The following is a 27,394-nucleotide window of genomic DNA, read 5'->3' as shown; positions in this document are numbered from 1 at the left end:
GTTTCTGGTGCTGAAAGGCAGTATTTTCTGGGAACAAAACACGTAGCATCACACGTCAATACTTTTGTCGTCCTCTTTTATTTCATCACCCGTATCCTTTCTTACTCAACAAGCTATGATAACACAAGCTGCTGCAAACATTGAACTAGTAGCACCATCGCTGTTTCCGCTGTTGTTTTTAAGCAAAGAAAAAGTCACGTTTATTTTGTAGTAGCAATAGTTTCTTTTTTATTTTTAATATACTTTAGGAAACAATATACAAAGCTGAGCTTTGCCACCATTCTCAAACGGCGGGTTGCTCCAATTACACAAATTCAGCGTTTTGTGATGGTTAAGAACAGCAGTCAGCACCAGACTTGAACAGTTAGCTACAACACAAACATCCTTCGAAATGAAATGTCATAATATCAAGACAAGTAAACCAGGAGTTAACATATGACAACTGTTGGAGGAGGTGTCTTAAATCATTCTTGTTGAATTTTATATTTTGTTAAATATTTTATACACAATTTCCTGTTTACAAGTTTTAAACAAAACCTCCCTTGAGGAATTATTTAAGTACAAAAACGTTCAACAAGAACAGTTCTAATAAAGAGTCCCCAAACAGACCAAAATTTAATGTGTTGACCAAAGGAAATGAAAACCAGTGTTTCTTTGTTTTAACATGTTTATTACAACAGATACAATTCACATCTGACTAGCTTCTTTTTTTTTTTTCCTCTTTCCCCTCCCACAACCATGTTAACATGTTCATTGGGCTATTTCTTTATAATTGAGCAAGTAATGTACTTTCAGCACACATGCCCAGCAGTACTATAAGTCCATTCTTACAGGGTGCAAATGGAAATACGTTTCAATAATTTATACAAACAAGTGGGTTATGCTCAATCACTGCAATTTTAAGCTACTGTACACAGGAATGAAAAGATTATAGAAAAAGTGCCATAGCAACAGTGCCTTAAGAAAAGAGAAAATTAGAAGCATTAAAAAAAAAAAATGGATAAAATCAGATTTAGGATTTCACAGGGAAATGGAACACAGAAAATGAGAAACATTTCTCTGTAAAACAGAAATGGAGAAGCACTGCTCTTGATTCGGTGCAAGTGTGGAAACAGTTGTTTCATGGTATTTTTGTACATTACCCCAATTGTTGCAGCCTTAGACACAGATCGCCTGGCGCTTGCATTGAATTTTAGGAAATGCAAGATTTCTGAATGATAAATTAACTAAAAAAAAAAAAAAAAAAAAAAAAAAAGAAAGCTAATTTTGCAGACAGGTTTACATGTAAAAGGCTAGGTATTTAGCCACCTCAGCATCGATTAGTTTTGGATGTCTAAGCTCTGATACACATGGCTTCCCATGGCTTCACTCTACAAAACATATTTACAACGTGAAGAATACATCTACAATAAATCTACATTTCAAGGGTTTTACAAATCATTCTTGTATCTTTCCCCTGAATTTGACTCCCTCCTGTCCCCTTCCCCATGTCATCTTTTTTTCTGCCCAGCTCAACGGTCCAAAGTCTACTCAAATGCAGCTCAAAAGTGTTAAGACTGGGCATCAGTTTAATAGTTCCTGTACTCAAAACCATGTGCAATTGTTTACAACTTTTCACACCATGAAGGAATTCTGATTCTTTAGCTTTTCAAGTTCTTTAATTTGTTGTCTCAAAAATAGTATCCTGCAAGAGAAAAAACAATTAATTAGTATACACATTTCCACCACACAGAGATGCACAGAAATGTGCCTAGAATTCCACTGAAAAATGCCAAGCTCCTCAGCTCTATTAAAAAACTTAAATATTTTTAATTAATTCTTAATATATTCCATCAGCCACACATTCCCCGTGCAGGCACAGAGATCTGCACTACTTGGTTCCTTGATTCAGAAAATTAACTTTCATTATGACTGAAACACAGCGACATTCAAGCCTACTATTCATCCGAACTTCACTTCAAGAGAAAGGACGCACAAGAGGAGTACAAGGAATATTCTGAAGAATGGTGTTACATCTGTGCCATGCAGTTTTCCAAACTGTACAACTCAAAACACTCTGAAGTTGTCACCAAACACGGAGCTGCTCTGTTCACAGCCCAACCCCAGGACCTTTGGTGGAAAAGAGGCTAAAGGTTTCTTCTCACAGTCGTGTCTTCTATCTAAATTTGCCCGTTCTTGGAGACACAGCGCCATTAGAAATGCAAGCCGCCGTCCTCACACCTTTCTACTTATTTCCTCCCCATATGCTGGAGGATTTTATACTCGGCAGATTTAGATAGTGGTGCAGGCAGAAGAGTTACATATGCTTTTGTTTCCCTAAAAAAAATTATCCCCATAATACAGCCTGATGCATTTTAGTTTGAACCAGCCACGTGGAGAGCCATAAATTCATTTCATATGTAATTCAGCAAACAAGTTTTAAACAAAGAAGTTTTCTTCTCAGCATCTCTTCTTTCTAGCATTTCTCTCTGTGACTGGCAGAAGAAAAAACATTCTGAAGGCAGCTTCTAGTCAGGGTAAATTCCTACCTCAAAGTATTTGATCGTTAAAAGACATTTAATGAAAAAAGCTGCAACAACATACAACTGAGAAATCAATTACATTTCTAAGTAAAATATTCCTTCTACTGAACTGGCATAAACAGTTGCTTCAATTAACAAACATATGGTTTAGACAGTTTCCCAGAATTTGTAATGAGTATTTTGTAGCAACTTTACCCAATGTTGAAGTGCAATGCAAGCATATGAAGAAAACTTTAAGAAAAAGCTGAAATACTGCATAAATATTCTGCTAGTCCAGAGCAATTTTGATACAGATAGCATGTCCACCTCAGCAGACTTTTTATGAATACTTCTCAAATATATCCTTAGTTCAGCTGGTTGTGGATGCCCCATTCCTAGTAGCATTCAAAGCCAGGCTGGATGTGGCTCTGGGCAGCCTGGTCTGGTGGTCAGGCGGCCCTGCCTGTAGCAGGGGGGTTGAACTAGATGATCATTGCGGTCCTTTTCAACCAGGCCATTCTATGACTCACTAAAAGGGAATTTTCTACTGAAAATTAGGTAAAAATATATAAATCAGGATAGACAAACTGAAAATAAACACACTAAGATCAAAAGGTGAAGGCATAGGAAATCTATCTGCCAATGCAGAGTCTCATTTTGCATGCTGCCAGTTATGATTAAAACAGTGTACTTTGAGTTCTGTTTTACAACAAATTTAAGTAGATCTGTTCTGTGCAAATTATATCATTATTCAAGTTGATTGGCTTGATATTTGATATTGGCTTTGTGAAGGCCTCCCTCTTGCCCCACAAACTGTTACTTATGCCATGTCTTTGGGATGGCAGCAAAAACAAAAGAAACTTGCTATCACAGAGTCAAAGTCAGAGAAATCATTATCCACTGATGGCTTAAAGACACAGAGTGTACAGCAAACAAAGCACCATTTAGCAAACTGAACAATGACACCTGATGTTACGTCTGATAAAATTGCCTATCAACACAGAAGAGGTTGCTAAGACATTTTATTTCATCTGTAAGAAACAATGCTGCTGATTAAATATCCTACAGGAATTGTAACTTATGTTATGAAGCTATGAACAAATAAAGATTTTAGAAACAATAACAGCCACAATGTTAACGACAACCTCGTTGACTGACTCAAGAAGTCTGTTTTCCCTGAAGAACTGTTTCCCTGAGAACTCCTAAGACCTTCTCTAATGTCTCTTACCTAACCAACAAACACTGGTTTTACCTTGGTGTGTATCAGTAAGAATTCTCCAAACCTGTTTCAGCTTTAGACCCAATGTCTCATTCAAACTGTAGCATTTAAGACCAGTATAAACGATGTAGACGCACATTTATGATCTCTGCATCATGTACTGAAGGATGTTATAGATTTATTCTAAACTAGTGTACCTGGAAATACATTTCTTTTCCATCTGTGTAAGCATATCTGGCCCTATTCATTGTCAAGACGTATCTGTGTAGAAAACAGGTAGGCCGCAGACAGGAAAGACAGCTTTCAAATTTTGTTAACCATCAGCATACTCATAAAGCCATCAATAAATATTGCTCAGACAAAACAATATCAGTAGGCAATTCCAATAGCACCTTGAAAAATCACCAAATTGCTATTCTGAAAACAGACACGCTTACCTTTGCTCACGCAAAGTTGCTTGAATTTCACATACTCGAACTAAAGATCTTAAATTCTTTAATTCAGTACAAATTTCTGACATATGAACACTTCCCATGTTATGGGCTTCCTCACGTAATCTTGATGCCTACAACAGTGAAATAGAAAAGTCAGCGTTTTGAGTCAAGCACTGGAAACAATGGGCTGCAGCCACAAGACTGCTCAGAACAGCAAGCACTGTAACTTCTACAGCGCTGTGACTTCTGAACGTACTGTAAATCAAATCAAAAGTACATTACAAACGTCATGAGTGCTCTACAAATGTCCACTTAGAATCAGAAAAGAACAATGTTGGATGTTAATATGTCACATAACCCAGGCCGATGCTGGAAGGGGCGATTTAGATTTCCTTAACCTTAACAAACCTTTCTTCGACCATCTTGAAAATGGCACACAACAGGGCTCACAACCAACTTTCATTCCTCATCCAAGCCTTGCTGACAAAAACAGCTGAGTGTCATTTTCTTTTCAGCAACTTTATGAAGAAAAGAATTTCATCACCCTCTTCAGATGTTCTCTTGTAAACAAACTCCTTTACTTCAATATTTCCACTACTCAAGCAGAGATGAGCAATGTGCAAATTCAGAAGGAATGGCCTTTCTCCACAGCAGGCACATTTCTTACCATTCCTACCATTTCTTGTCACTGAACTGGATATGTGACTCCAGTTAACTTGGGTGTGACTATTCAAAACTGGTTTACTCACAACACTTTCACGTGATGTAATACAGTATGTAAACACTCAGCACATTGATAAGAGCATCCAGCAGGGTACATGACTTCACAGCATTAGCTGTTTTGCTTCCATTTATTACTGATATTGGAGGGGAAAAAGTGACCCAAAAAATGGTATATATATACAAATTTTCTACATTGGGAGATATTCTCAATTCAGCACACAGTGAAAATAACACTGTCAACTTAAAATCTCCAACTATCAGGCCAAAGCCACAGCAAGAAATGACTGTGCTCATCATTTCCACATTTCATGGCAATGGTGGTTTGACTCAATACAGTTTGTCAATGTCTTAAAATAGTATTTAAAAATTAATAGAGGAAAAAAACAAGCCAATAAACTAAAAACCCAAAACAGAATCAACAGAAACAGCGCTCCTAAGAGCAATCCTGCAAGTTACTTGCCATAAGCTTCTACTGTAGGCTTGAGGCAGTGTGCAGTTGCTCTTCAGAAGGCCAAAGTAAGATGGGCTAAGTAAGATTAGTATCTGAGCTAGACCATCAAACTGGATTGCCTTTGACAGAAAAGACTTCAACTGGACACAATAACCAATATAGTTTCTTTGAATAACACATTCTAAGTAGCTGATGTGCATCCAGTTTCCCTATATTACCACCATGTACTTATAAGGATGATGAAGAGTATGTGAAGAGCAAAAAAAGATTAAAAAAACAAAAGGCTTACATTCAGTGTGAGCTCTACATCAACTTAAAAACTGGATCCAACAAACGAGGCACAGTTCTTTTTTCACTGTGAAGAGCCAACAACTCAGTGACTCAAACTGTGGATCGCTCTCAAATAGTTTAACAACGTCACCTAATTCTTCACATTTTTCACATAACAAAGATTTTAATAAAAGATCTGTTAAAATTTATGTTGTTTGTAAATTTCAATCAAACTTTGTCAGTAAGAGAAAGTATTTACAATGATGACTGTTCTTCTATTGGAGAGGATTTCAAAAGCACAGGTACATGAAAGTAAGACAAAGTACTCAGCTGGTAAACAGCCATCACACATCAGACGTGGAGGTCTGGCCTAACCTCCCACCTCTCCCCTTTTTCTGGCTAAGGACCAGCACATTTCCCTTAAAGATCCTTCTAATTTCTAGAAAAGGCAACGTGGCTAACAAAGAGTTTTCAAGCCACCCATTCAGCATTCCCTCAAGAAACAGAGCACAAGTGTACTCACCTGCTTTTCCGCATGGTCTGCAGGCCAGCCTTGAACATGCTTTATAAGGTTTTCATTGAAGTGTGCTGCTAGCGTAGGTGTTAACGAACAGGTGGGTCGTACAGATGGATTCTGTGGTGCAGGTGTTGAATTTGATGCACTAGAGCTAGAGGTATGATTTGGACCTGGTGATGGGCTTCTTTGACTACTGGAAGAAAGAAATGTTATAAAGTAAGAATCTAAAAACATGTAAACACAGAAAAACTAACACAAAAAATCCCCTGCTTCCAGCCACATAAAGCATATAAATCAAGAGAAGGTAAATAGTTCTGGTATATCAAACATGAAACACTTATCCTCAAACCTCTTAGGTGTATGGGAATGGTTTGAGTGCTACATGGCAGAGTTTTTCCGGTTGTTGGGGTTTTTTCTGTTGTTGTTTCTTTTTAATCTACCTAACTTAAAGAAACGTAGATTGCGGCTATATTTTAGTGTCATGTAATTATTAAGCACAAAGAGTGCTGTCCCAGTCTAAAAATATAACTGTATGGACTTCACAAGTTTAACCATTTTTACCAGTGCCAAAAAGCAAATGCCTTAAGTGACACTTAGATTTTGTACATCCTCACTTCAGGTACTGAAGAGATCAGAAGCTGTACAGCAGCAGTACATTCTGATTGCTTTACTTGAGCAAATTCAAGTAAACAATATTCACACTGTTAATCATTTGCTGGAGAGTTCGTTCACAGAAGCAAAAAAAAAAAAAAAATTCCACCACCATCAAAACTGTTCTATTCCCTTCATCAAATGAAGGATCAGAATCATACAACCACTGAGGCTGGAAAAGACATTCAAGATCATAAAAAGCCCAGTTATCCACTTTACACCATGTCCCTAAGCATGGCATCCACACGTCTCTTAAATGCTTCCAGGGATGGTGACTTCCAGTTCCCTCAGCAGCCTGCTCAATGCTTAAGTGACTTTCTTCCATAAATAAATTATTCCTGATATTCAACTTAAACCTCCTCGTGTGCAACTTGAAGTGGCTGCCTTGTATCCTACTACCAAGGTTTGCCTCATCCCCGCAAGTGCTGCTATCCAGGCGATCTGATCTTCTAGAAGAAGTTACCCTTGGATGGGCAATAATGCAGGCTGGGAAAGCTTAACAGCTGAAGTTTCAGCATGTGCCCTTTTTCACTCCTTTATCCTCTTACCAAAACAAGGTTTCTGCTTCCTTGTATCCCTTTCTAGTATTTTCCTGATCGCTCCCCCTGCCCCTTCACTCACAGAGTGGAGCTCTGCTCTTGCATTTTCCTAAGAGGCAGGATAGGGCCAGCTAAAGCATGTCAGTATGGACAAAGACAGGTCAGGAAGACAACAGACTGCCTCTGTCCTCACCAGCCTCTTGAGGGAGCAGCAAACTTGAGCACAATGAGAGTCTGCAAGTATTACAAATAACAACTACTGTAACTCATCGAGTAACCTGAGGACTGACACAACATCTTAGCACAGTGCAACTATCTTCACAGTCCACCGCCCAGAGTTTTGCCCTAATCACTCACACTTGCAAAGTACAGCAGTTTTCCGAACAGTCTACAAATTAGGTACAGCACACTGCTGTACAGCAACAAAGACTTTCGCTCCACTCTAAAACTTCCTTTGTTGAACCTCATTCCTTTCAGTGCCCCCAAACTTTTTAAAAAGCTTAATACATTAAAAACAATTATGCAGAAAGATTTGGAAAGATTCGTTCTTAGAATTATATACACAAATCTCCTCTGATTTCAGGCAGCAGAAGTTGTGTGAAAAAGACATAACTGGAAAAAAATATATATATTTTTTGCTATGTATTCTCTTCAGTAATTGGCCTAACCACTTTACAACCACTTAAAAGTGCAAGCACTTAACATTAGAAACATTCTGTTGATGAGGAGAACCGGCATTTAGATTTTGAAGCTGGAGTTGAAACTAATCAAGAATGTGAAGGGCAAAAAGGGCTGTAGATGCACAGCAGAAGAAAGACTGAGACTAAGACAGGTGGGGCTGCCCTTCTCATGCGCCTGAGTGCATCAGCAGAGACAAAACAAGGGAAGTATTAGGCTGCAACAGAGGAGTAAGCTAAGGAGCAGTTAAACCAGACAGCACGCACTAAAGAGTAATGATGGACCTGGCAAGTATGACTGAGATACTGTATCACGTTGAAGCATCACGGTGAGAAGACAAGTGTATTGAGAATGGGGAAAAAAAGCAAACGTTACAGTCATCTACAGCAAGCCAAGGAGCATGGACACTACAGCCTGTTGATCTAACCACAGTCACTGTAAAACCTATGGAACAAGTCTTCCTGGAATCCACTTCCAAGAACATTAAAGGCTAAAAAGCAAAAATAGAGAGCCAGCACAGATCTGGCAAGGACAGATTATGCCAAACCAACCTCAGAGGAAGGGGAAAGCAGTAGCGATGTCTTCAACAAGGCCTTTGACATGGTTTCTCCATAGTTTTCTTATCATCTAACTCCTCAGTCATCCATGTCCATACATCATGTGTAAGGTGAATGAAAAGCTGACTGGATTGCTGGGCTCAAAGTGTCAATCAGCAGTACAAAGTCAGCAGTACAAAGTCCAGGTGAAAGCCAGAAACTAATGCTGTCCTTTGCAGATCCATAACTCGGGGGGAGAGGGGGGTCAACACTGTTCAGTGTCTTTATTTACAACACAGATGCTACTCCAGAGTGCATCTTCAGTGGGTTTGCAGATCACACTAAACTGGGAGGAGCAGTCAACACATGGGAGGGCAGATTGTTATTCAGAGGGATGGGAACAGAGCAGACAAGAATCAATTTTTAAAGAAGGCGGATGCAAAGTCCTGCAGCTCAGGTGGAATAATCCTCTGCAGCAATACTGGAATAACCCCACAGAAATGTAACAGGCTGGGCACTGAGTGGTCAGAAAACAGATTTGCAGAAAAGGACCTGAGGATCCTGGCAGACAAGTTAAATGCAAGTCAGGAATGTATTCCTGTGGCAAAGCAGGCCAAGCATATGCTGGGCTGTATTAGCAAGAACATGGTTGAATACAGCATTCCTTCTCTTTGTTCAGAGCTTGTAAGATACACAGTACCTGGAGTGCTGTGTAGTAGGGAGCTCAAAACCAGGCAAAAAAAGCTGCCATACCAAAGGAATCCAGCAGAGGACCACAGAGCTGTTAAGGGGGCTGAAGCACATGCCATGTCAGGAGAAGCTAGAGGAATTGGATTTGTTCTGTCTGGAAAAAAAAAAAAAGAGGCTGGAAGAAAGAGCTGAAGGATCTTAATATCTTCAGCTATCTACAGGGAGAGCAGATAGAGCCAGGATCCTCCCAGAGAAGCACAGTGATAAGCCAAGAGGCAGAGAAACAAGTTGAAAAAATGGAAAAAGAGAAAAAAATATATCACTGTAAGAGTAGTCAAACATTCAGAAGAGATGCTCAGAGCCTGCAAAATCCCTTTCTTCAGAGATATTCAAAGGTCATTTTGGTTCTAGTTTGAGTTGGAACCTGGACTAGATCATAACCAGAAGTCCCTACCAACCTAAATTATCCTATGATTTTATGCATCCATACAGCATCAGCACACTGATGGCTTAGAGAAAGGCTATGTTGACTAACTAAGCAGAACTGACACATGATCTTCAGTATCTATTTAAGCCACAGTTGCAGTGGAATCAAAGTATCCCTGTGACTTGCCTTCTCATTTACCATCCCAACTTTTGACTCCTACATAACGAGCAGAAATCTCTTCAACATACCACAAATGTTTCAGAGAATAACTAAAATCTGCGAGCTTCTGAAAAATAAATGTGCATCTTAACTATGAATAGAACATACTGTCCTAAAATATCCTAGCACTAAAATATCCCAGTACTTCTACATCAGCAGCAGGGGGAGCTACTAATGCAGCAATGATACAAAACTACTGTTTGGTTTCGTATTGCTTCGCTACCAGCAAATACCCCCCTTACCTGCTAAATGAATTACAGACTGTCTGTGCCACAGGTAATAAAACGCTTCCAGACAGGATAAAGCATCTGTACACAAAGATGGAAACAGGATGGTTGTGAAATACACTACTGCAAAATCTTATAGTATGTAAATAATGGGGAGGAAAGACATCCCTCCAGCACTTTTTCATTTTCTAGGGTAAGAGAAAAATATTCCCAATTCTTTATTAAGAGAAACCAGTATCTTGACTAATAACTGAGGCACTCATTTAGTCCTATTTTTAAAGTAGTGATAATTTATAGTATGTCTTTGGAATTATCTCTTAGAAAAAAAAGTTATCTTTATGATGCCTTTTCTTTCAAAACAGCCATTCCAATGTTTCTTAAACAGTACTTCCTCCAAAAGAAGGTGAAAATACATATTAGCTCTATTTGCTTAAGACTTCTATACTTATCAAAGCAAAGGAAACTTAGTTACCAGCTTCTGCACAAGGAACCCATGTTTAAACTGGCATCCTGTAGGAAAGCAATGCCTTCATTGATACAGCCTCTTTTTGGACCACTTGTTCACAGTTTAGGTTGTTATGCTGCTCGTTTGCATAAAAAGACCTCAGGGACTCAGACTCAGAAGCAGCCCAAATCTGACTGTTTTCTCCTGCGAAGTTAAAAATTGTTCTATGCTAGTTCAGTTATAGGAAATCTTTTGGAGATGAGTAAATCTGCATCTCAACTGGTCCATTTCTGTTCAATTCCACAGCACTGGAACCCATTCCTTAATCCTCCATTTTCTGCAACTTTCCAAGGAAGTAGAAATGCATACACTTGTCACGACATATTGCTGCCACAAATATCCAACCATTTAAAAGATACAGGATACCAACTACTATCAAGTTTTTGGTGAAAATACTGTCACAATATCTTTGATAACAGACTGCACACTCTCCTCAACTTGTGCACTGTTTCCCTGTGTCTCTCCTACTCAAACAGGGAATGTTGCTGCCTGTGTGACCCTTCTGATCCAGCTGTATAGCTGCTGGGTCAAATTCAGCTTCCCTTTGCCAGCACAATGCTGATGCCAAGTGCAGCAATGGTTTGTAGAGGCTCAACAGATCTCTGAAGATAACTGGATGTGGGTAGCGCATATACGCCAGGGCAGGAAGTCCTAAAACCTGAAAAGGTGAGGGTATGGAACAGCAGAAAAACACTCACCAGGATCACCTCAGACTGACTCCAACCCAACACAAATTTGACCAAGAAAGTATCTATCCCTCTTCAGCAGGATTGCCTATTGGGAAATGACCAGCAAAGAACAAGAGGGCCTGCTGATTAGGAGCTGTTCCCTAAAATCTACTCCTTAAAAAAAAAAAAGTCTACTCCCCTTACCAAAAAGTTTTAGTTGGTTGCAAAACATTAATTTATCATTGATACTACTATTAAGAAAGAATTAAACAGCAATATCCATAATTACTAGATGCTGAAGCTGATACACTGTTTGGTTGTTCCACCCACTGAGTATTGTAAGTTTTAGGTTAGATATCTGACAAAGATCAGAATGAAGTTTAAGGCAGCCAACATTACATAAAAGCTCTCAATGATTTAAAACAAACAAACAAATGACACTACAGAAAGATATCATCAACATCTAACACTAAGCCAGCAAAAGCCCTTACTCTCTTAACTACGCAGAAAATAAAAAACTCCAAACTCTGAGTCAGAACACAAGGAATAACTTCTATGACTGATGGCCGAGCAACGCGTCAGAAATAAGAACTTCATTTTGCTTCTGCGAACACAACTCTGAGAAGCGGTCCAAATGCAGAGAGCCTGCCACGTGACATCTGTAACAAAGATGTGTTAGACATCCAGCAGCAGTAGTAGAGTTAAACCGTGTGGTCAGTAAAGAAGCCAAGAAGAATCCACAAACTGCAATCCATGTCACACACAATGGATTCAGAACAGAAACACAAGACAGTACAGATAAGTATTTCGACATACCTTGAGCGCTGAAGACTTCGAGGAGAGGCAGGTTCATGACCTGCCTGCTTGTCAGCTATTACCGGCTGCTGAGGTGCTGACTGTGAAGCTGGTCCTTGTTTAACTCCTGGAGTAGCAACCTGAAAAGTTTAAAACCTTCATTAGGTTTCCTGCACAGTAACTATCAGGAAAACAGGGAAGGAAGTTGACGTTGATGGAAGTTTCTTATTCTTCAAGAGGCTCTGTTTGCTTACTGTGCATTCCTGAGCTACAACAAGATGAAAAGAAGAACTGTAATTTATGAACTATGCTCAAGTTACAGTACCTGGAGGTCAAGATTCTTTCTCCTCCCATGTGTGTAACCCCTATCCTTTTTAAAGAAGGGGCAAGAGAGGAAGTGGCTGCAAAATTACTCATCTGCCTTCTCACCTGAAAAATCAAGCTAATAATTTTTCTCCCTCCCTATTACTTAAGAACTGATTCTATAGATCCATATAGACAAAAATTTAAGTCAGGGCACCTGCCTGGCATTTGCTGACACCAAGATGGTGTAGATTACCAGCTAGCGGTTATCAGAACCTCCAGATATCCTCTCAATTTCAGAAACAGACATCAGTGAAACAAACCAGACAGTCATTGTTAAAATAACTCAGGATGCAAGTTCATTTATTTAAATACAAACAAAACAGTAATGCAATCTCAAACCTACATTCAAAAGAAAAATCTACCTTAATCTTACCTAATCTTAAAGATTATCACAAAAAGCCAAAATAGTCTGAATAGCAGTGTTGGTAAAGAAAAAAACTAACATTACTGTAAGAATACACAGTGGTTATCTCAGTTGAAATCAACAGAACTATACAGCTAAGGAAGATGGAATACCAGTAATTCATAAATTGATTCCTGAAAAGACTAAATATCTTTATGAAATGTGCAACACGAAAAACTTTGCCATCTATGCCTACGTTTTGCTTATCCCGTGAACAGATGTAACAATTGAAATTGTTTTAACACAAGGAATAATTTCAAAAGGAAGTCTGGTTGCAGATATCACCATCACCCTGCAGATCTAAAGTAAGATACTAACTAGCGCCTTAGCTAGTTAAAAAAAAAAACAAAAAAAACCACAATTTTAAAATGATTGTAAAAACCAAAAAAACAAAACAAACAGGATTCACTGGGGAAAAAAAAAAACACGCTATTAAAGAAGCTACAAATCCTGTTAGCTATTCCACCTTTTCCCATGCATTTCTCCAGGCACACACACCAACTTCAGTTTAAAAGCAGTACGGTGTTTGTGCAGCCCTAAGGAACAAGCCTGACTTACAACCCATGTAACGTTGTCTCCAGAGCCAGCCAACATAGCTGCCACATGGCACTGGGCCCTGCCTGCACGGTACCACTTCAGTTCTACCTATACCTACTGCACAGAAGCACCTACACCAACCAGCCTGTGTTCTGGAACAGCCTCCTGGCACAGCACCACATCTGGACTAACTTACACTGAGTTCTAAGAGCAGGATAAGCTGGCCTGACTGAAAAATCCCAACTACTAAAACAGGCTCCCCTTGGAGCTATAACCAAAGTTCGCATCTTGATATTGATTGCCAGAATGTAATTATGTGACTACAACAAACACCAAGAAAGCTCTTACTGAACTGGAAAATTATCTGCTGCTGAACCTGAATTTGCTACTTCTGGGACTAACAGTTCACATTAATATTTCAACACCTTTGTTGCTAGCACCAAACCTCAAAAAGGCTCATGTTGTCAAGCGTGTTATGATTCTTAGAAGGTCTGTTAAGTTACTCAAGGTGCCTTGAAAAAATGAAGTTTTACTGCTTATATCCCAGAGTAGTAAGACTTAGAACTTTTTCACAGAGGGACAGGATAAAAACTTCTCATGTATGCAATACATACAACACACAAAACAGCAGAGTTGCAATCTTCGAAAGAAAGCTGGATTAAAATAGAGCAATTTCAACTTATGTGCCCCAGCATGCTCATCAAAACATAGACATCACCTGCAGAAGAGCTTATATATGAACACACACACACGTACATACCATTAAAACATACAATATTCTACTTAAGAAAAGGTGAAAACCTTGATGCCAAGTCAGTGACTACAGGTAATCACAAAAGCTAGCCTGGAGTAAGAGATCATCATCACAAACGAAGCATAAAATAACCAACCCTTCCCCCACTCCTCCTGGAGTGGGATTCAGACCAACTCTTCTCAAACCTGCATTTAGCCTCAAAGTTTGCTTGAGGATACTTGAGGGAAGGCTTGTGTGCCCCAAAACAACTTCAATTATACTGTTGGTCTACCAAAACACACTGGCCCTACTTAGAGCACTTGGCTTGCCTTCCTTTTCTCTGAAGAAATACTTCACCACTATGACACCTACTACACAGGCATAATGTTGGAGATTATGGCGGGCACTGGGTACACATTTGCTTGCACAGTTGTAGGAAAACAACTGTGCAGTGACAATAAATACTAAAGAAGCTGCTTGTAAGACAAGGATAAACGTCTTGCAAATCAGAAGATACAGAAGATTGCAAAGGATTAATATTTTGAAATCTTTACAGTAGCTGATGACCAAAACTTTTATAAAGTAGATTCATATTTCAGGAGTGCAGAGATCAGAAGAGACCAACTTCAGACTACTGAAAGTAAATAACTTCAAAACAAACAAAAAAGTCTGGAAAAAACAACAAACCAGCAGAAAACAACAAAAAAATCCACACAATTATTATTTTTCTTATCCTAGGATGTGAAAACACCACACACGTTCCCTTCTTAGCTACAAGTCTGCTACATGATGATTTCAGTACTCGTTGGCTAGACATCAGATGTGACCACATTGACTCATGATGCTCTCTAAGGACAGAAACAAAGACAAGTAGAAGGATTTGTACACATTAGGCTTTCACAAATCACTGCCAATCACCGAAAGCCACCTGTGGGAATAATTGGTTTTCTTTATACCCATGAAACAACTCAAGTATAAGAAAATTAGGTGTTCATATTCAAATAAGGAATGCAATCTGTCCTCCTGAAGATAAAAATATTTCTTTAAGGCCTTCAAACTGTAAGAGGTTCTCTTCATAGCAGACTTTTGAGAGAAAGGTATCTCAGCTACACGCAAGGGTGAAAACAGGCAGAAAACAAATTTTAGGGGGAAGAAAAAAAGTCACGCAAAACTGTTCCAATCTAAAGTCTACAGTCATACTTCTTACACTGATAAAATGTTACACAAGGTGTCCAACTGCTTCTTAACCTTCCTACAGTATTCACAGCAAAACACATTCTTTCCTCTGAGCAGTGATCAACAAGAAGGAATCACAAAAAGAAAAAAAAAAAAAAAACCAAAAAAACCCAATGTTCTTTTCTTTCACGTGCCACCTGCCACTTATCCAATTAAGAAAATCTGAAAGAACAAAGGTAAAGGGGGTAGGGAGGAAAAGGAAAATGATGCTACTGACCTTGTAAACAGCTAGAACCAAATCTGAGACTGCGCCAAGGAAAATCAACTCGCTAAGAATTTTTCTCTCAATCAAATGATCATTTATTGGCTAAAGTACAAAGAACCGTATCAGCTGTTCCCTTTGTAGAAAGTTTTTATTTTCTTTTAAGTATGGTGCAATGCTGATCTCTTACTAATATTTCCAGACACTACTACTGCATATGATAGCATCTTAAGTGAATGAAAGATATTCTTCAAGAATAAACAAAAAAGTGTATTACAAGATACTACTGACAAACTGACTACAGCTGCTTCCAGTTGTTTCCGTTCCTACTGAGAAAGACAACACGCATGTTATCATCCTACACGTAGTAGTCAGTACCTGAAACACACAGCATTAATACTTACTATTACCTCGAGTGGTTTCCTACTGCAGTATGCCATAAATCAACAGGAGCTTACCTTCTGCTGTGATGATACCGGTGGTGTAGTCATCAAAGGCTTAAGTGGAACGGTGTTAGTCTGAGGCGTGCTTATTCTGGGAGATACATATGATCTTGGTGATGAGGCATCAGATGTTAAAGACATTGGAGACTGATTAGATGGCTGAGCTGCGAAGAAGAACATTGTTTTTTGTAAAACCATATCTCAATGTGAAATACATTTTCTTCCAGTATTTCACAGGATTGTGTATTAGATATTACACAAACAGATTCCATTTGAAACAGAGGGGGAATAAACTACTGGAACAATCAAATATTCAACAACTTCAACTAAGGATCTGTATTTTCCCCAAACCATTCATTTCTAAAACCTGGCAGAAGTGGAAAGCAAGGAAGAGGCCTCTGTACAGTGCCTTTTTACACTCGAAGAGATTAAATTAGTTTCACTTGTGATTTCTATTTCGGAGTGCTCAACTGAATTTAACAGAGAATGCACGAACACTATACTTAGAAATCCATTCATTCACTCTAAGCATCTAATCACCAAAACAAATGAACAGAACAACCAAAACCCCGTGTTTTACTTGTTAAAAGTTAGTACGTGTATAATACTGCTTATCTACTCAACATAAATGCTGAATGTATTGTTTTGGTTTCAGTTTCTAGTATTAAGTCACAAACCAGAATGTACTAAGGATATCTGAAGTAATACCATGCCTAGAAGCTGAAAATCACTTATAAAAGTCTACAAGTAACACGAGATAGAATTAACTTACTTTCAAGAATTCAAGCCTGCCTCAATAGTCACTGGTGCACAGTGTTACAAGGATGGGTGCTCAAACACTGAAGAGTTATGTTTAATATAATAAAAAACATTAAGTCTTATAAAGGTTCAGAATAAACTTCCACGTTTCACACTGCTCGTATTTAACTTAGGTAACATACAGAGAAAACCCCAGAAGGCAAGACAGCAGTACATCTATCTAGTTACTTGCCAGCTCAGGTTCCCTGAGTAAAGGTTTCACATTGTACCTTCAGAAAAAGAAGTCATTCAACATACTCTGCATCATGCGGCCAAAGATATGACTCAAAACAGCTTCTACAAGTTTCAGCTGTATCAGCCTTTATAAAATACAACTTCACTACTTTACATGAGTAAAAAAGATAACTTTTAATACCTTGCGTAGACAGTTGTGCTGCTTGAGAAATTAGGGAAGTGATATTGAAAGCAGATGGTCCAGCAGTAAGAATTTTATGGAGTATAGACTGCAGGGAGGCTTGTGTCACAGCTGCTGTTAGAACTAAAAGCAAACATTACGTTTTACTGACAATTCTAGAACATAAGTTTAAGCTGTTAAATGCATGCAGCCAGTCTGAAACTGCTCTTCTGTTATCTTTTTCCCCACATCCATGACAAATCAGAAAGCCATGTGATCAATGACATAAATTCATCTCGTGAATGCTTGGCATGTTTAATCAAGCCCTTTATTTAGTAGTTTAGGACATTCATTGGGAAAAAAAAAATCTTTTAAAAACTAAGTTCAATTCTTCAGCTTAATCTTATGGATCAACTATAATTCTTACGCATAAAGATAACATTTATTCAATTTATTATTACAGTAAAGAAGAATAAGCTTTTTCAAAATGACTGTAATTTAAAAATGATAATAATAATAATAATGATGATGATGAAGAAATAAACCAGCATCACTTCAGCTCACTAAAAGGTTTCAGGAAAGTAGAGGGAAACACTATTCCCAATTCAAGAAACACTAACACTTAAAATACCTATAATTGGGGAAAATCAACTACCTGCTAGAGGAAAAAGTAATGTTTTTCATGTTAAAAATCCAAAAGTTCTTTTTCTCTGCATCATGTGCATGATGAGGGCAGCCCCGCTGTGCAAGGTAAAATCATGCTGCCCATCTGCATATCAGCAGGCTCTCATGCTATCACAGCAGCACTGAGCACAGCTGCTGCTCAGGTATGCTCAAAGAAAAGCCTGGGAATTCAAGTTAGTGACTTTCCAATAGAATACAGCAGGACACATAATAGGACCTGTAATTTTTCAACCCAACCAACCACGATTCTCCTACTTTTTCAGTCTAACCTCGTGCAAATAAGCAGTTATAAGAGCTCCTCCCAGCACAGGAAAAGAGACAATAACCTACTGGACTACTGATGAAACCACATTTGTTGATTAAAAGGAAACCAATTGAGATTTTTTTCCACAGAAACAACTATTACGGAAAAATTCCTAAGTTTAAAGTAAAATCTGATCATTTTCATGGTTTACACTTTTAGAAGATTAAAGATCTCTGGGCACTACATGCAAATGTTTTGCCTCCTACTTAAATTGATGATCAGCGCAGAACAAATTGAAACAAAAAACCCAGCGCACAACACTTCCTCTTTCATTAAGTTGCCATGTGCAGAAATCCCAGTAGAAAAATCAACGATCAAAATGCACCACCTCCACCTGTACTTGCAATGAAAGGCACTACACCTAGCTGTAAAAATTCTTCTAACAAAAAAAGCCTATCCTGCAAAATTGGATTAAATGCACTAAATTTAGCTTGCCAGCAAAATTAGTGATACACCATCTTACTCAGTGGGGCCAACATATTCTGTTAAATAAAAAAAATGATAAACAACTTCCAAAGCACTAGAAGTTTTGGTATTTGCAAACACTACTAGGATGGCAGCTCAAACTACAGAAAACAAAGAACACTGCATAAAATAAACATGTAAAAAACTAACTAAACTTTGAGCAAGAGAATACCTGCACAGTTGATGCATCCCTGGCATCAATGAAAAACTCTCAGGTACATCGGAATTCACAAGCATATTAATCTTAAACATCATCTGGCTAATTTTAATAGGCTGAACAGAAAAACAAGGTAACTAGCAACCCTCACTTCAGGTAGGGATTTACTTACTTTTCATTTAAGGTAATAGTGGAATTTACTACAATTTAACCACCCACAGTATACTAATGTGCATAAGTAAAGGATTACATGAACTTTAAGGAATCCTTACCTTCATTGATTTTGGATATATCTACGCTAGAATTATTAAGCTGCAATGTGGCTTGCAGAGCAGGCAGCAACTGTCGAAGGAGATTTGGGTCCTGAAGTAATGGAGGAATTGGTGACTGTGGGACAGGTGAGACAGGAACTGTAGGAGCTGATGAAGCAGGTGCAGATGCTGGATTCAGTCCAGAAGCAGAAGATGTAGAAGGAGTTGTGCAAGAATGGGATACAGTCTTGTCCACGGATGTAGACTCTAAATAGAAGGCAAAGAGTAATTTTCATTTTCCTCAGTACAGCCTCATAACTCCTCACTAGCAAAATATTCACATTAAATTCAGAAGATCGAACTATTAAATATGATTATAAGATGAAAAGATACATACAAATATTCATGTAACAAAAACTGAAGATATTTGATAAATGGTGTCATTTGGGTTATTGAACTTAATATGTATTAGCCACACACTCAAAAATACTTTAACTTCCAAGAATTGGATGGAAAGCTGTCGACATGACAAAGGCTTCCCACCCACCTCCAATGTACTCTGAATTATTAAGACAAACTCAAGCCAAAAATTCTTCATTAATGTTCTCTTTAGCAGTACATATCCTCTTGTGAAATGTTTTTTATCATGCACTCCAAACTTTCTTTGGAGTGACATGGAAGACATGCAGTGACAAAAAGCATTAAGAAGTCCATGGACTTACAAACAGATGGGTTAATATGTCAAAATCTGAGGGAGGGAATAAGATGTACTTCATTTACTCAGGAATTAGATTTCAAAAGCTACAAAAAAAAGACCAAGTCTGTCATGTACAATCCAGCTACAAAAAAAAAAAAAGAAGCTCAAGATTATAGTTAGGGTGATAATTTGCACTAGAAATTTAAAACAAGAGCTGTTAGCATCCCCACCACACAGGGGAAAAACATCTGAATGTGTACTTGCTCATAATTAATTTCAAACTCATCATCAGCTTGTTCTCAAACATCAAGATCTATTTCCTTTACTTTCTTATTCTCTTTTTAGCAAGTAATTGCTTACATACGTGCTTAGTGCTTACGTTATTAGTTATATCATACAAGCTTAAATTTAACTTCATACAAGTTAAGTTAAATTGGGCTTAATTAAAAGAAAAATGCAATGATATAATCTGAGTTAATCAACAACTTTTAAATTTGACTTACAGTCAGTATGAAAGTCTCTCCTGCATTCCAGTACCATAAGAAATTCTTTCTCTGAAAGTATTTCCACTAACTATGGGTATACAGTCATTTCCAATACTCTTCCTTTTAGAAGCCTGGATCATCACACTTCAATTCCTGCTTCCCCTTCTCTCACGTCCTCCTTTCAACTCCACCTGAGGCCCTACAGTACCAAACAACCCGGACGATGACGGGAAAGACAGGTACAGATCCAAGCTCTCATTGACAATGCTTGCCCACAATACTGAAGGCCTGGACTGGAAACGCACCTCAGATTGGGGAGAGAACATCAACACAGATTCACAGATAAACACTTCAGGTAAAAAAATCCAAATGAAAGCTAAAGTAACTGGGAGGGAAAACTGCACTCTAAGCACTTCTGGTTTTTTATTTGTTTGTTTGTTTTGCTTTTCCTTTGGAGAGATATTAAAGGCAGGAAGAGGTTGACTTCTAGTAGAGAAGAAAAATCAAAAGGTCTTGTTTCATTCTGCCGCCTGAAGTCTCACACAATTCCTAGAAGCTGTAATTTTCTGACAGCCTGAATTACAAGTTCTGTGTTTGATTCTACATTGGAGAAGAACTCTAAAAAAATTTAAGAGTGACTGAAGTGAGTACCAACATGTAAATCCAATGGGATTATACTTCTCAGTTAAAATGAAAAGAAAAAAAAAAAAAAAAAAGGACTTCTGCACAGTTTCTCTAGAAACTTCATAGCAGGCCTCCAACAATGGAAATAGCTTTGTTGCTAATTTGCTGAGAAACCTAAACTAGAAGAAATGCTGAAGAACTCCAATTTGACTGCTTGTAAGGATGTGAAGGTCAGGGCACACAGACACAGCCTGATCTTTCAGGCAAGTTTCTAAAAAGACATAGCCTTGTCTCATTACAAACACCTTTGGACAAAAGGTTGATCTGATTGTATTTGTAAAGGCACCTGGTCATTTGGACAGGAGCTTTCATAAGAAGAACTGAAAACTTGAAATAACATGAAGGGACAAGAAGCATTACAAAGACTGAAGAGAAAAAAAGAAGTGGTTACAAACACTTTATACATTTTTCAGTAACGTGACCAGAACAACCAACTACATACCAGCCCTCCCCATGAATGCACTGAGTCATTAGTCTGCTGCAGAAATACTGCATACAAAATCTTACAACGCAAAGGTGTTCCAAGTTAGTTTAGCAAAATAACAGGAATTCAAGATACATCAAGTAAGCAAGAATCTTATCACACCATAAAGTCTGAACAGAATCTGTATCTGTCCTACGCATGTACTGGCAGACAAAAGCAAGGGAACGTGGCAGAATGGGGCAGGTAAGTGCTAGTAAGTCTTTCACCCCATGACTCTGAGAACCTCTGGGGGAGGGAAGGAGGGAGGAGAGGGTGGCTGTGACGACCCTGATTGAAAAAGAAACAAAAACAGCCCCAAAAGAACAGAAAATAAACCAACTGAAACCCAACCAAACACCTAAGCAACTACCAGAACTAATAGCTAGATGCACTTAATGTAAAGAATATTTCTTCACAGCTAGATTGAGTTCTTTTCTTGGCACTGGATCAGACCAATCATGTTTCTGTACAACCACTGGCTAAAAGAAGAAATTAAACTGCTTTAAGCAAGGGAAATGCTCATTACTATAGTATTGATTCACACAAGCAGATCCAGAGCTTCAAACCATACCACCACAGCAAGCATTTCCAAGTATTTTTCAGCCACGCTGCAGTGTTGTACACACACACACACAAAACTGAATCAAAGGCAAAGATGAATGAGCAATGCAGTGGAGGCAAACCTTCAATGAGTCCTGACTCATTTCTCGTCCAAAAGGACCTAGAATCTGTCATACAAAACCACAGAATGCCAAAGAGCCTTCAGAAGTACTTGAGTTTGGAGAGCTTCTCCGCTACAAGAATACTAACCAAACTGACACAATCAAAATGATTCCTTTTGAACAATGTGGAAACACTGTCCTGCAACCATACTATTGTGAAAGTTTCATGTATGTGTTAAAATACATCTATGAAAACAGAGTTTTTGTACAATCATATGAACTAAACACCTTGAGAAAACGATGTGGAAAAAGAAGTTCGTGGCCAACACTCACACTGTCAGCTTTTGAGACCATTAACATTACAGAAACAGCAGTCAAGATGTAACAGAGGAGTACATCTCTGTGCTTATAACCATCTAAATGTGCACAGTACAAAGGGTACGAAGTTTTTTTTGCCAAACCAGAATTGACAAAGATATGCTTGTGGAAGCATTTGCTCTTTTCAAGCAGTCTGAAAAGTCATTTTCTTCTCTACAATGGGAAAATCTTTCATGACAAAATCTTACATGCTAAAAAATCTGAAATACAGGCCGCTTCTGTAAAAGTAGATTTTTAATTACCTTAATTTGGAATTATTTTATATTTGGAATTACACAGACCTGTAACTCTCATTTCAGATCTCAACCACCACAAAATGCATCTGAAGAGCACACAATACTGAGAACATTTAGATTTCTTTACAAATGTCAGTCTTTACAGCTCTGATACACTGGTCTGTACCTGAGTCAGTACAGTACCTTGCTCATAAACAAGCTACATGCAGCATCACTGCAAAATAAGGATTCTAGTTATTACCTAGAATGGCAGTCATTCCTAAATCTGCTTTTAGCTATTAATACATCAAACATAGATTAACTCTGAACCTAAGCATATTTTTACAAGCAGAAAATTCAAATCTTGTGTCTGTTAGAAGTATTCTTAAAGAAAAGATCAACTATGTTGCAAGGCCTGTAAAAGTATTAGATGATGATGAGCTAAAACCACTTGGCATTGGACAGAATAACTCTGCGGTCCCTTCATTGTCAACAGCAACTTGTAAACAAATACACAAATGACCCTAATGACACATACAATTTCAGCTACTATCATGAAGTCCCAAATGAAACTATTCAATAAATAAAAAAAACAAAAAATAATTAAAACCGAGAGCATAACATCCGCTGTAATCTTTTCACTTATGGAAAATTTCATGACTTGAGCACTTCCTTTAAGATCACTGTTCCAAAGCAAAAAACACCACCAGGGAGGGAAAAACCTTTTGACTTCAGGAGCTTTTAAAGAAAACTTGTAAAAGAAAAATCCAGCAATTCACTTTGTCTCAACAGTATGAAACGTACAGCATGCTTTCTGAAAAAAACAGCAAACAAAACCAACAAACAATGATTGGATAAAGACTACACACACTTCGACACCAAAACAAGTTTCTGAACCACGAGGCCAACAGCTCAAGCTGTCCAAAAAACAAACGGGAAAACAAACTAGATGGCAAAGAAAAACCAATTAAGCTTGGAGCTTAACTTACAGCTGCATGAAGAGCTTAGTGGTTATACAGTAGAATGGAGCATTTTTTAAGACAATCATCATGAGGAATGTGCTTTCTGTCTATAATTACTCTGCTGGACTGTGACCTGTGATCACATCTTTTAGCCTAGAAGGAGACAAGTCAGAGACATAAGGCAGCATTCCCCACGACAAGAACCAATACGACAAAGGCGCAGGTTTCACAAAAGGGCAGCTGAAAGGAAGTAACTGCAGGCCACTGCTTGTCCCTGAAAAGTCATCTCAAGTCAGAGCTGAAACATTCCACTGGATATTCCAAAGCAGTATGGATTCCTAAGGAAAAAGGATAAGTAATCCTTTCAGAAAAATATGGCAGATTAATTTTGGCAGCTGCACCACAGAGTTCTCCAACGACAGCCTAGGGACTAGAAGGCAAACGCTTCTATTCTCAAAGTTTGAGGCAGTAAATTAAAACGTTGCTGAATCTTGCTGTCATTAATCATGGCCCCTTCGTAACATTATTGTGCTGTGCCTCAGCAAAACAGGACCAGTGTACCTCATTCTGAGTTGTGTTTTCAGCCTACAATGTTTCAGATGAAAAGCAGTTTATCAGACCAGGCTTAACGCACAAGTGAAGACCCTGTCTCACCAGAGGCCGACCCAGCTTCACAGCGACGTTCCATCTGTGCCTGCAGCACTCCTCCTTCCCTTGCCTGCTATTGCTGAGCTGCCCAGGCTCAGTGATTCCGAGGGAAAAAGGGAGATGCAAAAACGGATTTTCTGCATGCCAACTTCCCTCACAGTCCTCTTCCTGACAACCCACAGGCTGGTATTCTCTAAACATCAAGCAGCTTTACAAGGTTGTTGTAGGTAGTTGCTTCTTATTCTGTCATATATATTTGAAAAGATTTATTCCAAAGGTTTTTATTATTTAAATGACATGGAAATTTCCCACTTAGGGCTGACTGCATAATTTCCAAATTATTAATGTGACCCCTTGAGTGTTCCAATTAGCTTTTTCTATTAAGTTTTATTTTGAACAGTAGAACAAAATGCACTTGAAGACATTTGAATTCAGCACTTCATCCTTACTCAGCACATTTGTGAGCTGGAGTTAAATCTCTGCTCAGTTAGCAACAATCACACGTGCTCTCAGCATGCTCACCATGGGGGGGAAATAGCACTACAAAATGTTCAGAAAACCAATGCCTTACTGCCCCATAAAGCTCGCAGCTGCTTTATTAATTAAACAGCCTGCAGAACAGCTCACCAAACTACCTGATTTACTGCTACTAACTAAGAATCGTAATGCATTCACCTGAAGTACTTATGTGTACAGTCCAGTGAGTGTTTTCCACCAAGTTCTCTGTACAGTGTGAGTCACACTGAGCTTTTTAATTCAATTTCACCTATGAAGATTATTAAGCCACAGCAAGATACATAGATATTTTAAAAAGATGCATTTTGAAAATGTTTGGACAAATGCAGCCACTGCAACAACAGTAACTGGGCTCTCAACTGTGCTCAAAACCTCTGAAATACAAAAAATCCCAACCTGTACCCTGCTCATATTGGATCACTCCAGTCTCAGAGAAGTTTTTGTATTTTTAGCTCCATTGCCAAAATGAACATAACAGCAATGCTCAGCAAACAAGTATGAAACAGTGAAAGAAACCTCCAACAGTCTCACTAATGTAATTTTTTGCAACCATTGTACAAACTGAGCAATAAACTTAGAACTGAAAAACTCAGCCAAAGAAGATGCAGTGATACCAGGAGCCACGTTAATAACTGACCACTGAAGTCTAAGAAGTGTTACAAGTACAAAACAGTGGGTGAGGAAAGAGGAAGGAAGAAGCTCAGCCACCACTGACCAACCACTACAGTCTGGCAGCATCAACAGCACAACCCACACAACCCACACAACCCTGCGCTGGCCATCCTGCTGAGTTCTGTTGGAGAGTTTTCACAGTACTGCTGCTAGAAACAGAAGTGCTGCTTGACTAGACTTGGAGGAAAGCTGTGAGAAGTACTCTATGGACAGACACGCTGTTAAGGTATGGACAGTACAACATTTCATTCAGTAAGTGAATAAGAAACACAAAAACATGTGATGTGCCCTACAGCCCAAAGTAGGAAAAGCAACCCCACACTTTACCTGCATAGAGCACTCACAGTGAGCACAAACAGAAGCAGCAGATTCTGACTGGAACATTCAAATCAAAGGGTAGAGGTCAAATAGTTCCCCAGGAACTCTCCACTACTGCCAGCCATGAGGGCAGAGGACTACTGCTAACAGCTGAGCTAGAGTTCAGCCAGGGATTTTATTCAATCTCCTTGTGGGACTACAACATACCCCTGCAGCAAAAGAGATTGAGCTGAAAGAAGCGTTGGTTTTTGGTGATTTTGTTTTATTTTTCATAACTATTACTGCATTTTTAAAAATACACACCATTAACAAAACTATTAGAACAGTGGTACATATGTGGCATATGCCTTACGGCATACAGCCACCAGCAACACAATGACAAGAAGCAAGAATTAATTTAGCCAAGATACTGCATGTATTATTCAGTCATTTGGACCAAGCTCCCTTAGTAAGCAATGCTAAAAGACAGCTTTACCTCTTCTTGGAGAGAGAGAGGGATGGTACAGCTAGTGAACAGGAGAACAAAAAAATAAAAAAGGAAAAAAAACAAATCAAAGGAAATCAAAGGCTGTTTCCTTCACTACCATAAAAACAAACCTCCCTAACTACTTTCCTATTCTACAAAGATAACTTTAGGAACTTGTTTAAGCTGTCACAGGACCAGACTTTCTTCATTTTCATCACAATGAAACAATCACCAACAAAACAGCATACCTACAACAGCACAGGTTCACAGCCACATCTGGGAGAATGAGTAACTGAAGAAAGCTATACAGAACCATTACAGTGTACAACAGTTTACTCCCTTTGTTTAAATACACGAGGTTCCATGGATATTACACTGGTCAAATTTCACGTTCAAATACCAAATACAAGTTTTAATAGCCACAAAACAAGAAAAAGGCAAGATTACTAAGTGTACCCTATGAACAATCTTTTATCATAATACAAAATTGAGTTTTTTTTGTTTATGAAGGAGGAAATTCAAGTAATACACCAAAATTTACAAAGAAATTTTGAAGCCTAATTTTCTTCTACTCATTCAACTAACAAATTCTACTAACTCAACTGCTTACTAACTTTAAAACTGTGACTCACCCTGCCTGAAGTTCCCAAAGTGCTGCATTTGCTCACACTTTGGTGTCACAAAGCAGTTACATCAACTACGCATCATTATGGAATCTATCTATTTCATTCCTATAAGCTTAAATGGTCCGTTTATAGGAATACAGAAATTACATCATTATTGATAAGGAAGCATCTAAGGTAATGTGGATCCTGAGGTAAGATTCATAGTGTCAAGACTGCCCCACACAGTTACCTCTACTGCATGTACCCAACTGCATACACTAAGTTCTCAAACAAATGCCACATCTAAGAAATTCCAGAACTACCTGATAATGTTTGTAGCAGCTGTCACAACGGGAAAATCCCTTCAGTTTCAGCAAGACTCAGTTGCTCAGTTTAACCTGAGGCAACTAATAAAGGTATGCAGTAAACAGGAAAAGAATACCCAATATGAAGTCCAATCAGACACCAAACAGGAATAAAACACATGCAAGAATGAAGTAACAAAGGGTTTCTTAAAGAACGTTTTAAAGATAGTACTGGAAAGAGAGAGGTTATGCTTAATATCAGGAAAAAAGTATTCTCAGAGAGAGAAGTAATGCATTGGCAAAGGCTGCCCAGGGAGGCAGCTGAGTCACCACC

The 27,394-nt window shown here is 38.5% G+C and overlaps 1 protein-coding gene across 2 annotated transcripts in view; it reads right to left on the bottom strand.

Annotated features, from left to right (window-relative positions):
• Positions 1–1,614: 1,614 nt before the first annotated feature.
• The window catches only part of WAC (WW domain containing adaptor with coiled-coil), a gene marked incomplete at both ends in the record, with an annotated part of 53,478 nt that continues 27,698 nt past the window's right edge, over positions 1,615–27,394 (bottom strand). For both annotated transcript variants that reach the window (XM_079538051.1, XM_079538052.1), the window contains 7 exons: positions 1,615–1,684; positions 4,158–4,285; positions 6,122–6,308; positions 12,072–12,190; positions 15,986–16,134; positions 17,145–17,267; positions 19,006–19,251. In XM_079538051.1, the coding sequence (XP_079394177.1) occupies positions 1,615–1,684; positions 4,158–4,285; positions 6,122–6,308; positions 12,072–12,190; positions 15,986–16,134; positions 17,145–17,267; positions 19,006–19,251 (1,022 nt within the window). The remainder of the gene's footprint in view (positions 1,685–4,157; positions 4,286–6,121; positions 6,309–12,071; positions 12,191–15,985; positions 16,135–17,144; positions 17,268–19,005; positions 19,252–27,394) is intronic.

The sequence above is a fragment of the Tetrao urogallus genome, assembly GCF_951394365.1.
Source record: "Tetrao urogallus genome assembly, chromosome: 7".
Taxonomy (NCBI): Eukaryota; Metazoa; Chordata; class Aves; order Galliformes; family Phasianidae; genus Tetrao; species Tetrao urogallus.
This window is presented reverse-complemented; position numbering and strand designations above follow the sequence as displayed.